Source organism: Fistularia commersonii, chromosome 27, assembly GCF_037954325.1.
Source record: "Fistularia commersonii isolate RoL2024-O1a breed Wild chromosome 27, RoL_Fcom_v1.0, whole genome shotgun sequence".
Lineage (NCBI taxonomy): Eukaryota > Metazoa > Chordata > Actinopteri > Syngnathiformes > Fistulariidae > Fistularia > Fistularia commersonii.
In genome coordinates, this window is record NC_141310.1 from 6,690,868 (window position 1) to 6,706,568 (window position 15,701).

Consider the following 15,701-nt stretch of genomic DNA (forward strand, 5'->3'; position numbering starts at 1 on the left):
TTCCATTTTTCCATATTGGGTTGAGTATTAGGATTATACTTAACCTTAAATACATTAGTATAACTATCGAAATTAACTGAAAATAGTTCTGTTTTCTCTAAAATATAATTGTTGTGGCTTTTGTCAGTCCGTGTGAAACAACTGACAGCGTTTTGAAAATACAGTGCCTTAAACATCCATTCTCTTCCCAAGCAAACGGGAAGCGACACTAAGACAACAAATTATCCATTATTTATTGTCAACAATTTCCCAAAAAAGCTATAGTTTTGATTATAAATATATTAAAAAATAATGAGTTCTAGCATAAAGCAGGTTCCGGGTCAAAACTCTGAAAACGAGATTATCTACTGTGGTAAAGCTCTGGATCCGTTTTCCTTTTCGACATCTCAATGGATTGAAACAGGTTTGGATTTCACAGGTTTAGATCGAAGTCTACCCGTTGCTGCTTCCACACATCTGAAAATTCCAAATCTGTTTACATTTAGATATATGTGCCAAAAAGCACTGGTGCGCGATCTGTAGTGCAACAACTGCTCGAACCTACGAGCACCTAGACGCTAAGATATCCCCCAAAACTGCCTAAAACGGCAGATTTACCGGACCACCGGAGGAGTTATAGGCAGCTTTCTCTCTTGCCTACGTACTGACGGCGTGGAGACAGGAGATGGCGACAGCACAGCTCACAGGCCTGACGACTGGAGCGGCGACCCTCCGCCCCGGCCGACGGTAACATTACTGTCATTACAACAAAATCCCCAGCAAGGTGTCTGCTTCCCAAGGGTTCACCTTTAACGCAGTCAACCTTGTCACCTGTAAGTTCCGTTGGGTTTTATAACACTGTCTCGGGGAAGGAATACCGGCGTGTAAGCTAACTCTCGTTATCAGCTTTCCGGAGGCAAATTATGAGTAAAGGGTTGTAATTTGAACGTTTTGTTCCCGAAGCGGTGGCCAGATGTGTTAACTCGACAAGCTAACGCTAGCAAACAGCAACATACGGGGACGCTATTTTGGCGTCACGGTGCTAATTATTTTATTGTGGCTGTATTTTAGAAATGAAAGAGGAGTGCAGTCATTAAGCTAGCTAGACGCCCTTTTTCCAGTAATTACGGTAGCTGATAATGAAGCAAGTAACAGCATATGAAATAACGTGAACGCCGAAACAACTCTGCGTGAGCCGTCCGTAACATCGGTTTCTTCATGGCTCGCCGATGTGAAAGCGAGTCTTATTCAGACTGAAGATGTTTACCAGTCACATGAAGGTTTGCGAGTCGCTGTCACTTAGCTTAATACATCTGAGACGACAGTAACTCGATTGTGTGCTTTTTTTTGACTGTCAGTAGCCTGTGGATTTATTCGAAGGGTCAATTGATGTAAGCGAGACAAGCAGTTTCGGCATTGTAGTATCACGTTTCCTGGGGAACATGAGTGTAACACAAGTCAAAGCGTCCCTTTCACACCGTCTCAGCACTTAAACTAACACAGAAATATCACTTATTTGATCGACCCTGCAGTCTTTCATATAGAATGTGGTATCTTACAATTTGCACGACTGCGGGGAACGTAAGCCCAATATGCATTCCTATTCGAACCCTGTTCGATAAACTTGTATTTTTGCTTGTTAGTTATGCCACGTTCATCACCGCTGTCCTGCTGAGTCTCTCTCCGGGCCTCTCTGTCTTGCACCTTTGTGTTAGATCTGTCGATGGGTTCTCTCCCTCTTTATGTTTCTCCTTTCTCTTTTATTATTTATGCTCCCATGTCGGAAGGCTACATGCAAAAGGAGTATGGGATGGATAAATATTGATAGCTCAATGGAGGACTGACACTTTCGGATGCCGTTGATTTTAAAAACCCACCTGAGAAGCAGAAGAAAAAGGTACAACAGACACAATAACTTCTAAATATATCACATACTGGTTATTTCTTCATTTACTTAAATATTTATGTTGACTATCATGAAGTTGTTTTTTTTTAATTGTACCAGCCTTTGAAATTTGATAGTACCTAGGAATGCGGCCATACATAGCATACATACAAACAAACACCACAACAGGTTTCTTCATGATAAATAGCACTTATTCATTCTTAAGGCAATGTAGTTTCATCAGTTCTCAGTATTGAAAATTAGGATTGGTTCTGTATATTTGTATTGTGGACCAATAAAAGCTTTAGTAGCAGTATGGCTATTGGGTGTACAGCTTGGCCAGAATCTCCTGTGATATTTTAGTTAAATTATAGTATGTGAACTTAAAGGTGCCATCTCATGATAACTATTGTGCAGTTTATCCTTGGAAAACCAAGGAAACCACAGATATTGCATGTATTGTTTTTTTTTTTTTTTTTGTTAATCTTACACTGGGCGATACAGAGTAGGAACAAGTTGCTAAGTGCTGCAGGAAACCAGTAACAGCCTTATTCCTCTGAGATAAGCGTTCCGTTGCATAGACACACATTTATAGTAGCTTTGGATTTTCCCACTGTTTGTTGTACTAATATCAGAAATTAAATAAAACTCCTTTGTAGCTGCGGATAGAGTGAAATGTTTTACAGACCTCTGTGTTTCTTAACTGTTTATTTCACCGATAGTCAAAAGAAATTATAGTGTGAGGCGAACATGAGTAGTTCTTGATTACAGTTTGAGACATACCAAATAATCCTTCATATTTTTTTGGAAAAAGTTTTACTGACTTTGTAGGTGAATGCTGCCTGACACTTGAATGAAGCCTTCATGCTACATTAGACATTTCAGAGACTTACAATGAAGAATCTGTAGGGGACACAAATAGAGGTGTGGCAATTCTTGGTTGGCAAGTACTAGCAGGTATCACATTTGAGAAAATGATAAAAATGCTTTGAGAATATCAGGGTCTTATTTTTAATTTTCCTGCTTTTGAGTTTTTTTTAATTTTGGCTGTCATTTAATTTCAAATGGTTAAGCTTTTCGTTTTTTATTAATTTTTCGAATATTGTATGGTTGATCAAGTTTTGTCTTTGAGAGCTATGAAATATGTTGTTCCCAGTAATGTCCTAATTTTGCATACATGACCAAACCATTTACAGCAAAATGTGTTGATGAGGCACACTGAAAGGTAGTTGAATTTCTTTCCACTGTGTTTGTTTAGGAGCTCAGGAATGATGCTTTACTGGTTTTATGCCTCCCATTAATGCTCACTGAAGTTTAAACACATTGGTATTTACTGTTTGTCCATTTCTTACCTCTGCTTATTTAGGAATGATGCTAAACATGTTCCAAGTCCCTGCCTCCTTCACTCTAACATCTCAACTGAAGTCTGAATACAGTCACATTTTTTTTATCTTTTTGAGTCTCATATCTATTTATTCCCACTCTTGTTCTCATCTCCATCAGTGTGACAAAAGCAACAGTCAAGCTGAAAGGTCACTTGCTGTGAGGGTGAAGCCTTATGGATCATGGTGGTGAGTGTTCACCAACATAATTCTCCACATACTATTTATGAAGTTACATTTTTATTTCAATCGTAGATTTGCTATTTTTAATTCATCCACTGATAAAGCTATGGAAGTTTTGAAATTCATACACTTTGCTGTCACTTTCACTGATCCTTTAATGTGTTTTAATTACCGTCTTCAGGTCAGTTGGAGAAATCAGGCACAATAATGTCAAAAAGTGAGGGTAGTGGGACTGAGCTCTGTGATAATGTACCAAGCTCTGAAGTCCATCCTGTTCAAACCCGAAACCTCAATGAGACGAACTTGCTCACACATGCTGAGAGTGACTCTCCCCTTCAAAATGAGAATGGACCGGAGTTTGAGCAAATCCTGAAAGTGCCTCTCAACAACAATGGGGAAAACAAGGAGGAAGAACAAGAGGCAGATGGATATAAAGGTTCAGATGAAGCAAAGGATGAGGAAGAGATGGATGAGGAAATGAAAGAAGAGGAAGATGAATCCGAGGGATCAAGTTGTCTAATTCATTGCCGGTCTCCTGACACTTTCATGATGGATTCCTCTAATTCAGAGACTGGTATGACATTTGCTTTCTTTCTTTTTTATCATTTGATGGCAAACGATCTTTACCAGCTTACAGATTAGCATTTGAACTTAATATTTTCTAGAGTTAGCATCCAAAACGGACTTAGAGCACTAATACAATTACTTTAGAATTGCTTTTCTATCAAAGTATTTGTAATAGTGTACACTAAGTATTAATTTCTGTCTTTATTCATTGATTAGTCACGCACACTGATGCTCATTTAAATGTGAGAGCTATGTTTGAGTAAACTTTTATCTCTTGAATGATTTGTAATCTTAGACTTCATTTTCTAAAAGGAACATCTTTAATTTATTCCAGCAGTCTTTTAAACACATATGAAACACACCCCTGAACAGGATACAGCTTGCTTTGTCATTTTGTCTGAGCAGATACTGTCTTTCACTTAACTTTTTTTCTGTGTGCCGCCATCTTTCACATTGTCTTTAGGCAGTTTGTTGGAGACTGCATATTCCTTCAGTCCACGGATGAGTCCAGAACTTACATCCCCTGTCATTCCAGTAATCAGTGCAGAAAGTGCATATCCTATCAGCCCTGTGGAACAGTGGAATCCTGCTGAAGCAGGTTTAAATACCTTTAACAGTGGCTCAGTTGCCTCCATTCCTGGGACCATTACCTGCACACCAGGACCTGCCTTCACCACAGAGCCTATGATTTCCACTGTTGTTATAGGAACCTCAGACAAAAAGATGATTATTACAGATGGAACTACATGTGTCACAGAGGCTTCAGGAAAAGAAGCAGGTATCAGTGATGTTGTTAACTGTGGGTCCACCTGCTTCAGCGGACGTGCAAGTTCTAATGAAGAACCAGTCACCTCAGTTGCAGAGACAGTCACTTCTTCAGTCACACAGCTCATCTCTTCAAGTCCTTCTTCGCCAATGAGTGTGACAACAACAACAATGGTTACCTTCACCACGAGGCCCCAAGCTTCATATACAGCATCAACTTCCACCTCAGGATCTTTAGCCTCAGTTCCAGTCCCCTCCCACACCACAGGCCCTATCCAAGAGTCTGTTCTGCTTGCTGCTCTGGAGCAGTTGGCACAAAAAGGAGATGATACTCATTTTCCACAATACCTTCATCAGGTAAGTTACCTCTGGGATTCACAAGGAATAGTATTTGTTTGGGGTGCACCGGTAATCCATAATGTAGATAAACAAATGTATATACCACTTATCATTGGCTAAACGTCTCCTTGGCAGATGCCTTTGCTTTGACTACGTTCTTGTGAATCTATATTACAAGCAACCCACTCATTATAAAAGATCTTACAGAGTTTTTTTTATTGTTAATTTCTTGTATTTTATTGTTAATTTCTTTTATTGCGCAGAATTCGACTGTGCAATAAAAGAAATCGCAAAAAAATAAGCACACACTGCTTGTTTCTCACACAGATACCTGCATGACTGGACATGGTTATTTGGGTGTGTTAAAATATCTGTCAGTTTGATTTTATACAGATGGCTCTCAGATGATCCCCATAAAGTATTTTTGCCTGCAGAAGAATTGAGAGAGACATTATTTCCCAGAGGATATAAGAATATATGATTGTAGATTTACCATTCAACAGGATTTTGTGAATGCTCTCATTTCTTCTTAACGTCTTTAATATTGTATCATTGCATGTTGATACTGATACCTTGATACTGAGGTGCGCACACATCACTTTTTTATCTTGTGTAGTAATAAAAATTATAGGGGGCATAAGCTAATAAGTGATCAGTCAGTGGAGCCAGGCAACAATTAAAGTTGACACTTTTTCATAATTGTGGGCAAGATTTTCTCCGAATGTGGCCTGAGCGTGGCCTCAAATGTAAAGTCTAATTGAAATATAATATTGTTGGATTTTGAATATTAAGTTTAGAACTATATGAGTTTCTGATTAAGGTGGCTATACACTGAGACCATTTGAAGGAATATTATTTTCACCCCCCCAGGCTCTTAAAATATTATGCTGTTGTTATTGCCATCAGGTTCTCTCTTTCTCTTCCTCTCTTGCACACAGTATTAATGAATTTGAGTCAGCTAAACAGCAGTTGATACTTGGTGAATAGAGGGAGAGTGACTGTCATTTTGTCTTGGTGTCTATCCTGCTTCTTCCTCTATTTTTAGTTGACCCTCGTAAAGTGAGTAACTGTTATCATAGAGATGATTTTTTTTCTTAAGTCTATCTATAATATATGTAGATGCAGTGGAATTATTCCAGATTTGCATTGAATGGCATCCATGTTCCTGATTACTGTGCTTTCTTCACTGTTTCTTTGGCTTTATAAAGTGAAGATTTCTAACCAGGCGTTTTTTATGTTGGTTCAAAACAAATTTTATTTTAGTAATGATAAAAATGCTTTTTATTAAATGGCATCGTATCCTTGCAGATTGCTGAGGCATTTGCTCATCATGAAGATTGTATCCTTTATGTATTGGACTGAGGTTGTCCGAGAAGAGTGTTGTGGCTCTCTATCGTGTCCACTTACATTGTTTTATGTGAATTTTGCACTGTGTCACATGCTGCACTGCACGTTGATTATTTAGTATCATCTGTTGTGGAGATGTTAGACCGCTTTAGTTCATACCTGGCTGACTCTGCAGTATTATTTAAAAAAACAAGTGTAGTCTAGGTATGGAAAAGGAAAAGACAATAGATGTAAAATATTCAGGAAAGAGAAACCTCGTCTTGAAATGGGAAGGTTTCTCTTTCTGTCCGTCACTTTCCCCTGTCAGATAAAGCATAACATGTAAGCAAAAATGCAAATCTTAGTTTTAGTGAATAACTCAAACATGCTGGACTTTAAGTAATGGCAAATGAAATCATTATTCTTGGCTGTTTTATTTTGACTTGCTTAACTGACGATCATCTATTTTCAAGTAAGAGTTACAGCATCATCAGTGCACCCAGTCAGAGATGTTTCCATGTAGTGCACTCAGGACCATTAGCGAGAAGTACCAAACAGGGTAATTTGAAGTAAAAGGGATGTATTGAAGGAAAGACTGAAACGAGGAGTGCGGGAGTCGGAAATTTGGATAGTGAAGTGGGAAGGGAGATATGAGATTCAAAGAGTGGAGGAAACCAGCTTAGCTCCATCAAGCATTTAGAGAAGAGAGAGAAAATGAGAGAATTGAGCCATGTCAAAAGAGGATTGTGTCTTAGCTGCTCATATCCCTAAAGACAGATGGAATCCCAGTGAGAACTCGTCCTCTTCTCTCTTTTTTAAGCTAAAAACAAGCGAAAACAGTTTTTTCGTTCCCAAAGAAAAATATTCTCTATACTACCAGGTAAGATTCCTTTTCTGATCTATCCACAATGTATTTTTGTCTGCATGCATCCTTAATTGTTGTTTTCAGACCGGCTGGCATTGCGATGCATCCAGTTAGAGCAACTCTACCACCAGAGAGTATTGGTGAACCTGAATGCTCTTCAGGAACAGTGGGGTAACTGGAACACATACACTTCAGATGAGATTGCAGGACCATGCATTTGTTTAATGTCTGTGTCTGCAGGATTTCAGATAAACAGTTCGGAATGGTGCTGATTTACGCAAATTAAGACAATGATATGTATTTGTGTTGTTTGAAGTTTTCTTCAGTAAAAATTTACAAATTAGTCATTATCCATTTGTCTTATATGATAGAAATAAACTACTTATTACAGAGTAGATAAGAAAACAATTATTCAAATACCTTCAGAATCAGGAGAACATTTAAAGTATAACATTTTTGAAAACATACTAAACCATTGCATATTTGACCATATAGTAACAGCATTTAAGTTTTCCACAGTTTCAACCTTCTTTTTACCTATGCCTCCACATGCTTGTGTTTTGTTTTTAATTTAATTTAAATTTTAGTTTTAATTTAACTTTATTTTTATTTTGTGTTGTGATCTTAGAAAGTCAGTGTAGAGGAGCATCCTCCAACCTGGAAACCCAGCATCTGGACACCCTGAGAGACATCTGTCAGATGCACAATCGGTTAGTCTCCACTTTTGTACGTCTGCCTTTGTCAATTGTTTACTATATACTACTTTTTTGTCTCAAAATTGCATTAAAAAACTCAAGTAAATCATTTTTTCTATCAATATCACTCTCAAAGGGATATTTTCCCTATTGGCATTTTTATTAGTAGTTTTTCAGCATATTATTTCAAAGCAATTGTTGGCATGGCTTTTTGGAAGTGTTGTCTCTTTGGATCCTTCTATTTGCAAAGTTGATTAATTTTTGGGACTGTTATTTGGTGAGTCACTGAAATCCACACTTATTTTCTTTTATGAGTTTGATAAACAAATTAGTCAAAGGAGGCACCCCTTACTTGTGTAATGCACCTACTGAACACATCATACCACATCCTGTATATCTAACCTGTCTATATGCTTTTTGCTGTCTTTGAGTATCTGTTAGTATGATGTATTGTAACGTGTACTGCAGTAATGGTTGCAGCATATGGCTGTTGCACTTTCTGACATTTGAGCCATTGCACTGCTAAGGTTTCACCTAGCTAAACTCTCTCACACTCACTCCCTTTCTCACAGACGTGCGCGCGCGCGCACACACACACACACACACACACACACACACACACACACACACACACACACAACACACACAGGGTGAGTGAGAATATCACTCATGGACAAGTTGTAATGGCCAGGGAAATGTGTTGAAGCTAATATTAGATGTGGAGACCGGAGGACGGTCAACCATCTTTCACATCTTCATTTACAAAAAACAGGAACGCTCTCCAATACTCATTTTCTCAATTTCTCTCTTTTCATCATTTTAATAGCCCAAGGACTACAGATGTCGTGGTAAGACTTTCAGCATTTTATCTCTATTTCAGATGTGAATTTATCTGTATATAGAACTCATGTCGGTATGTGTGAATGTCTTTATCTGTAACTCCTCACTTCTTTAAAATCGAATAAGGTACTACAAAACTAAATTTGATGTAATTTTACATGTATGATTGCAGTTTGCATCTCTGGAGTTTTTGAGGGCCACTCATGAAGAGGATATTTCATTGCCTTCATGTTCTTCAGGTGAGTGAGCAAGTATTTATGTTGCTGTGTATAGATAGGTAGATAGATTGACTTTTTTGAGATACAGTTAAAGGCTGACCACTGTCTCTTTACAGCATCATAAAAACTGCAAAATTACTCTAGTTTTCAAAACAAGACTTGCATGCAGATACAGGGTCATAAGTTTTGGCATTACTCTCAACAACTCTCATATGTAAAGCAAAGGGCAGCACTGAAGTGTCAAAGTATGAATTACAGACTAACGCTCTGGGCAGTGTGTTGATTGTTTTTGATGTCGACATGTCTTGATTGGATACACTGACCTTTACTAAGGAATCTACCTGGACTCTGAACTGAACATTAACTAAAGCTGATGTTCAAAATCTTATCGTAGCAATTGGACTTTATTTTCTTCCCTTGAACATGTTTCATCTGTCATCTGAGAGGCTTCTTCAGTTCATATCAGGTCCAGTTGCTAGGATAAGAACATATTGACATGAATTCCCCATGACCTGGATGACTGAGAACCTCCACAGACACATTTTGTTATGTGCAGCTGGTTCATAATAAATTGGCAGAAATCTTTCTAACAACTGGCTAGCTCTTGTAGCCTGTGAAGGATCTGCTTATCAAAGAAATAGAATATAGGAAATATCAGAATTTCAGCACAGGATTTTTTTAGGTGATTTCATATGAATGTTAAGGAAACTTGTTAAAAAACTGTCGAAATATTTATAGCTACCATGATACTTTTGTTTATGTCACATCCATCCTGCTTACTTCAACTGCATGTATGTGGGTTACATACAAACTTAAAGCAGTGGATGGATGGGGCTTTTACTTCCTTTTTTTGTGCTTGGGCCAGAAAAATTTAATTCTATGGCCATTTGGGGCCAAAATACCCCTGTTTCAGTTACATTGTTTTAGGGTATTTGTTTGCTGACATACGTTTTCTTTATAGATGACTTGGGGATTTATAAATGTTACAGCAGAGAAAACTCCATCAGAGCATATTTGGCTGCTCAGCAAATGACTGCTTCATCTGTGCCAGAATAAGTCTGAGTGTTGATTTCATGCTACAGGATGTTTCCACCTAGTTGGTGACATGAGGCATTTGGCTTGTAGTCAAAATAGATTACAAGTTGTTGTGCTGAATAATAGTTTTAAATATCTGACCATAAAGTTGTTTGTTGCACTGCATAGGTGCATAGGCCCCAAAGTCTTCCTTCACTCTTTTTTTTTCATCTAGCCCATCTGGTTGAAGGAGGGGGAGCCAAAGATCCTCCCCTATATCAAAATGGTTATTCAGTTGCACCCTCCATTAATTTGTCAGATCGGCTCAATTCCCCTGAGAAGATAGAAAAGGAGAGGAAAGACCCTGACAATTATCCTCGAGGGAGGGATGGTTTCCATGGATTTGTGCTAATGGATAAGCAGGGCAGTGCCAGAGAGGGAGGAGAGACGGAGGAGGGGTGGGTTACACCATTTCGTTCCAAGGTAATGAACTGCATGGCTCTACAGCTGGAGAAATGGATCAGTCCAAGCCCGCAGAGCTGCAGGGAGGTGACTTAAGTCCAGCAAAGGAGAAGGAGGGGGACAAGGAAGGAGAGGAGGCGGTGGAGGAGACAACGGAAGAGCTGGGGATGAAGGATGAGGAGGAAGAGGAAGAAGAAGAGGAGGTAAAACAGATGAAAAGAGAATCAGCGCTTTCCCCCAAACCATTGCAAGTAGAGACACTAGTCAGTGGCACAGAGGTTGAGATACAACACTGGGACAACCAGGAGTACAAGGTACATATTCCTTTTTATTGGTTCTTTGAATTGGAAAGATTTTTATCATTAAGATTTATGTAATAAAAAATAGAAGCTCATAGGCTAGGTAGAAATATTCAGTGTAGTATACAGTATAAATATATTTGTTTTATTTTGAAGGGACAAATACAAGGAATTGTCACATGTATATTTTGTACAGCTGAAGGTGATGTAATAAATTTTAACTAGAAGATTAAAATTAGGATTTATCTAAACCTTCAAATTCAGTCCAATGCGCATCAGTCCATCCACATAGAGCATACAGATAAGTGGCTGCTCTTGTTTGGATGTCTGACAGACAAAAAGTCAAATAAGCCAAAATAGTCAAAATAGTGTTGGTTCTATCATTTGAGATTTGTGACACCCCCTGTCGATGAGGTAAATTTTTTATCCCTTTACTGACCTTTCTGAGAGCAGCATTAACTACATTGGAAAAAAAATCCAAAGGCTCAATGCTTGCTCAGTCACAGACTATCATTGATTACTTGGGCATATAAGGCATTTATACACGCATGCATTTTACACGCTTGTATACTGTGCATGGTGAGTCTTAGGTATCACGGAGGCTAATGATTGTATCTTTGTTTATCATCTATTGTCCAGAAGCAGGGCAGGGCAGGGCAGGGCAGTGCAGGATGAGAAAGGGAAAGAGAGAGATGGCAAAAGCCATAGTGACTTCGTATATATGGGAAACATTTTGTGGAAGGAGTGGTGGCAACAGGTTTGGATAATTTTGTTGAAAAATGTTTTGTAATGAAAATTTTAGCAAACACAAATGCTAGTAATGAACGTGTTAACGTTAGAGAGGCTATGATGTCACAAGGAGCTGGAATTGTCATAAGGAGGATTGTGATGTCTCAAACACAGACTCACAGGCTCTAACTATCATAAATCCTAGCATGAGGAAAATTGTGTAGCTGATAGCAAAATATACATGCGGAAAGGGGTAGAAATGTCCCTGTATAGGTCCAAACGGCTGTAATACCCTGCAAATGAAGAGAAAGAGGAAAAGCAAAAATGTAAGTTAGTGTTTGGTGTCAGATATTTTGTAAGCATCTCAGTTTTCACCTTGACACAAACATAATTTTTGCAATGTTTTACCAGAGGCCTTTTGAAGTAATAGTAAAGTTACCTCATCATGTTTCTCACCTTCCAAATAATGTTCCGTTTCTTGACCTCAAGTGGTACAATCAGGAAAGACAAGTGTACAGAAAACAAAGATCAATAAAGAGATTTAGGCAATTTACATTGTTATACTGTGTGGATGTGAATAAAAATTAGTAGTTTTGTACCATTTCAAAATAATTTCTGCTTTTCCAAGTGTTGGTTAGCTATGGACTGGTGCTGTCCTATTTTTCTCAAACTCAATATTTTTAGGGTTAATAATTTAATATTTCTTTACTTCATAACTCATTAAAAAAAGTTGACCAGTCACATGGACTCACATAATGACTCCTAGTGGACTTGGAAATTCTTTTGTCAGGGAAAAGCTGTACATGTTGAAATGTCCTGAAAATCCCGAATGAATAAATTAGATAAAAAACAGCAACCCTGAAGCTATGTACTCTTCCCCGGAGGCCCAAAACTGAAATTGTAAACCTGTTACTTCCTTGCATTAAGTCCCAACATCTATGGCTGGATAATTGCTGTCATGTCATATTGAAGATGCATTTATCCAGTTGTTATTTACCTTCCAAGTCAGTACAAGGTTTAACCAGAGCAGAATCACATACTTTCCTTGTATGTGTGATCATACTTGGGCGATAAACGTGTTTCTGGTTCTGATTTTCAGTTATGTCTGCAGCAGGAGTTAGCAGAGTTTGGGGACGAAGAGGAATATGATGTGGAACAGTGCGACAACAGATGTCACAATGAAGATGCCACACTGGATGAAATGGCTAAATTGATTACTGTAGAGGAGGTTTGTACATTTTCTCTGGGTCACCTGACCTGCTGGCTGTTTGTAAGCGTGCGTGCGTGCTTTCATGGATGTACACACTGGGCGTGAATGTACATTTTTACCCCTGTATATCCCAGAGGATATATTTATCCATTTTTATAGTGTTATAGTTTGACATTTTCTCCCCATTAATTTTTTTTCAGAATTACGGAAATATAAAGAAAAATGAAAAGACACTTATTATTTGGTTTTACTTTTGGACCATTTTGAGTATAATGCCTCGCTCTTCATCTGACAGCTATGCCGTGTTGAAGCAGTATAGTAAACATTATTCAAAGATAATAGGACCCAGACTATAGACCTGGTCCCCAGATATTAATCGAAGCATGTTCCTTCTCCTACACAGACAGAATTAGACCCTCGGAGAACAGATACAGCCTGAGGGATTCTTTTTTCATACATCTGTGTTACTGATATACTTCTGATACTTAATTAAAACCAATCATATCAGTATGTGTTTTCACATCAGTGTGAAATAGGTCATATATCTGGTTTCAGATTCATATATTGTGTGTTGTACCAAATCGTATTGTGGTTGTATACAACCCCATATATTTTAAAGAAAAACCAAAGCTAAAGCAGATAGGAAGGATTTGAAGGAGACAAACAGAATGGGAACAGACTAAAGAAACGGAGGCAGATTATTAACTCTAAGAACTTTGGTTTCTCAAAAGTAGAGATAATAAGTAGCAGTTGCAGGTGTTCTCTGAGACATTATAATGTGCTGCTTCCCTTCTAAGTTCTCTCGGCAAGTCTGCTCAAATTGCAGAACTGGTTTGGGTTCACTAGTTCAGGAGAAGACTTACTGAACATTCAGCTGAATCAGTGGTTGCCATCTGGGCTTTTGAACATTCTGATACATCCTTTCAGTGATCAGCACCACGTAACTGTTGTTCTGACATCTAGTGGATATTGTTTCAGGATGCACCTTCATTTTATCATTCAGTGTAGGATGCCCCTGGTGTTACTGACATCATCCAAACCCCCCACAATTTGTCCACGTGCTACCGACCTACACAACTTTCTCTGCTTTACAGACCCACCCCATTTCCCTCTACCTCTGAAATCCGCTAGGTGAATACAAATGCCATGGAGCAGCATTACAATATTTTGTTATCTCTTCCATTTTGCTTTATGGCATTGGGATATGAATTTGATCTTGTTCTATTGTTTCTTTTTTACGGATCATTATTATTTGCTTTCTCATTCCAGGTATTCCCTGCCCTTGGCCTGGTGTCTATATTGAAGAAGCAGAATGTGTGTGCGGACAGTGAAACTATTTCAGAGCTCCGACCTCACAAACCCGGTGCTAAAAGACATGTCCGTTTCAAATTCCCTGATGACTGCTTTGAAACTGGTATGCTTTTGGTTTATCTATTTAGTCAAAAAATAATGTCACTAAATACTTTATAGGTGAAATGAGAATATCACCTTTCTCCTCAAATCTCCATAACTCATTTCTTATGTTTTTTTTCTCTGTAGATGTTGGCAATGGAGACTCCTGCCTCCTTCTTTTCTTGCTCTTTCTCGTCACGGTAGTGATCAGTGTGGGAGGTACTGCCCTTTACTGTGCTCTGGGTGATGCACAGTCCTCAGTCTGTCAGGACTTCACCACAAGTGCAGAATTCTATATTGCACAGACGTGGCGTGTGATATCTCAGATCCAATACTGGTTCACTCCAGGGTCATAACAGTAAAGCAACAGAGACACTGAGCAACTCTTATTGCATCCTGGTACAGGATTTCTGTGAAAATTATGCCTAGCAACAGCTATAAGCCTAGCTATTTTGCAGAAAATGGCAGTTGCATTGCTCAACTTGCTAAAAGGTTTTATCAGATAAAACAGTTGTTTTTTTTTATCAGATAAAATAGGCATTTTCTTAAGCTCCTACATTTGAATGCTCTTTGATGACTATTCAGGGATAGGAAGTGCAAATGACACCTGCACAGGCAAATTAGAAGTGCAGTTCAGTTCAGCAGGTATGTGTGGTCACATTAACGTAAACTGGACCAGAACCCTTTTAGACTAAAAATGACCTTGATGCATTTTTTGCTGTAAGAATGTAATATGACCTTGATCAGACACCATGACCAGGGTGTACTGGCTCAAGAGCTCCACGTAGCCAGGTGTTCATTGCATTCTGGGTTGCAGCAGAACGGGCTAAATGTAGCAGCTTCTGTAGCATAATCAAGTAACTTAAATATGCAAAAAGTATTAGAAATATGTTTAAACCAGAAAATCCTAAATTCTTCCTAAGGTGACTTCCTTGCTCCCACCTCAGACACATCTGACTACTTAGTGAGCAACCACAACTGGATAACAATCAGACATTTTAGTTCACTTGTGTAGCTTCTCTGTATGTTTTGGACAAAAAAAGGCAAACAGTAAACATTTGTAAAGTCATCTGACAGTGACTATATCACATAAAGTTAAAAAAAAAAATCCAGAGTCACAGTTCAGACAACCTTTATAAGTCTAGTTTTATGGAGAAAGCAGAGCAGTGAGCAAAAGGTGACACATTCACTCGAAACAAGTGATCCTGGAGGTTCAAAGTGTCTGGATGAGCAATCAACGGTGGAAGGAAAAAACTTTCTAACTCACACTGGACTCAATCAATAACCTCGGAGACACTTGGAGTTGTGAAAAAATGTATAGTTTGTTTACTCTCCACAGAAAATGCACACATGGAAAGGAGCCCCAAGAGGATTTTACAAAATGCTGCAACTCCTGGTGTTGCTTTTATCGTTGACTTTTTCTAAATCACGAAGAGAACATTTTAATTTTTTTTTTTTCACTCATCTTGTGTACTTCTTGCAATGAAGTCAATGTCTTAATCATGTCTTAAACTTTGGATTGAATGTTTGGATTTTAAAGGTTAATGCAGC

At 38.4% G+C, this 15,701-nt stretch overlaps 1 protein-coding gene across 5 annotated transcripts; it reads left to right on the forward strand.

Moving 5' to 3' along the window:
• The first annotated feature begins 645 nt into the window (after positions 1-645).
• On the forward strand, positions 646-15,027 carry cnsta (consortin, connexin sorting protein a). Of its 5 annotated transcripts, none has more exons than XM_086175065.1 (14): positions 646-812; positions 1,767-1,876; positions 3,368-3,435; positions 3,611-4,003; positions 4,460-5,118; positions 6,409-6,439; positions 7,376-7,462; positions 7,920-8,001; positions 8,813-8,834; positions 8,999-9,065; positions 10,566-10,834; positions 12,648-12,776; positions 14,028-14,172; positions 14,298-15,027. In XM_086175065.1, exons 3-14 carry the CDS (start codon positions 3,423-3,425, stop codon positions 14,504-14,506), a joined length of 2,106 nt encoding a protein of 701 aa, XP_086031191.1. In that variant the 5' UTR covers positions 646-812; positions 1,767-1,876; positions 3,368-3,422; the 3' UTR covers positions 14,507-15,027. The 5 variants fall into 5 exon arrangements, with proteins under 5 accessions (XP_086031191.1, XP_086031193.1, XP_086031194.1 ...); XM_086175067.1 differs by having other exon boundaries at positions 12,660-12,776; XM_086175068.1 differs by having other exon boundaries at positions 12,663-12,776.
• Positions 15,028-15,701: the final 674 nt, after the last annotated feature.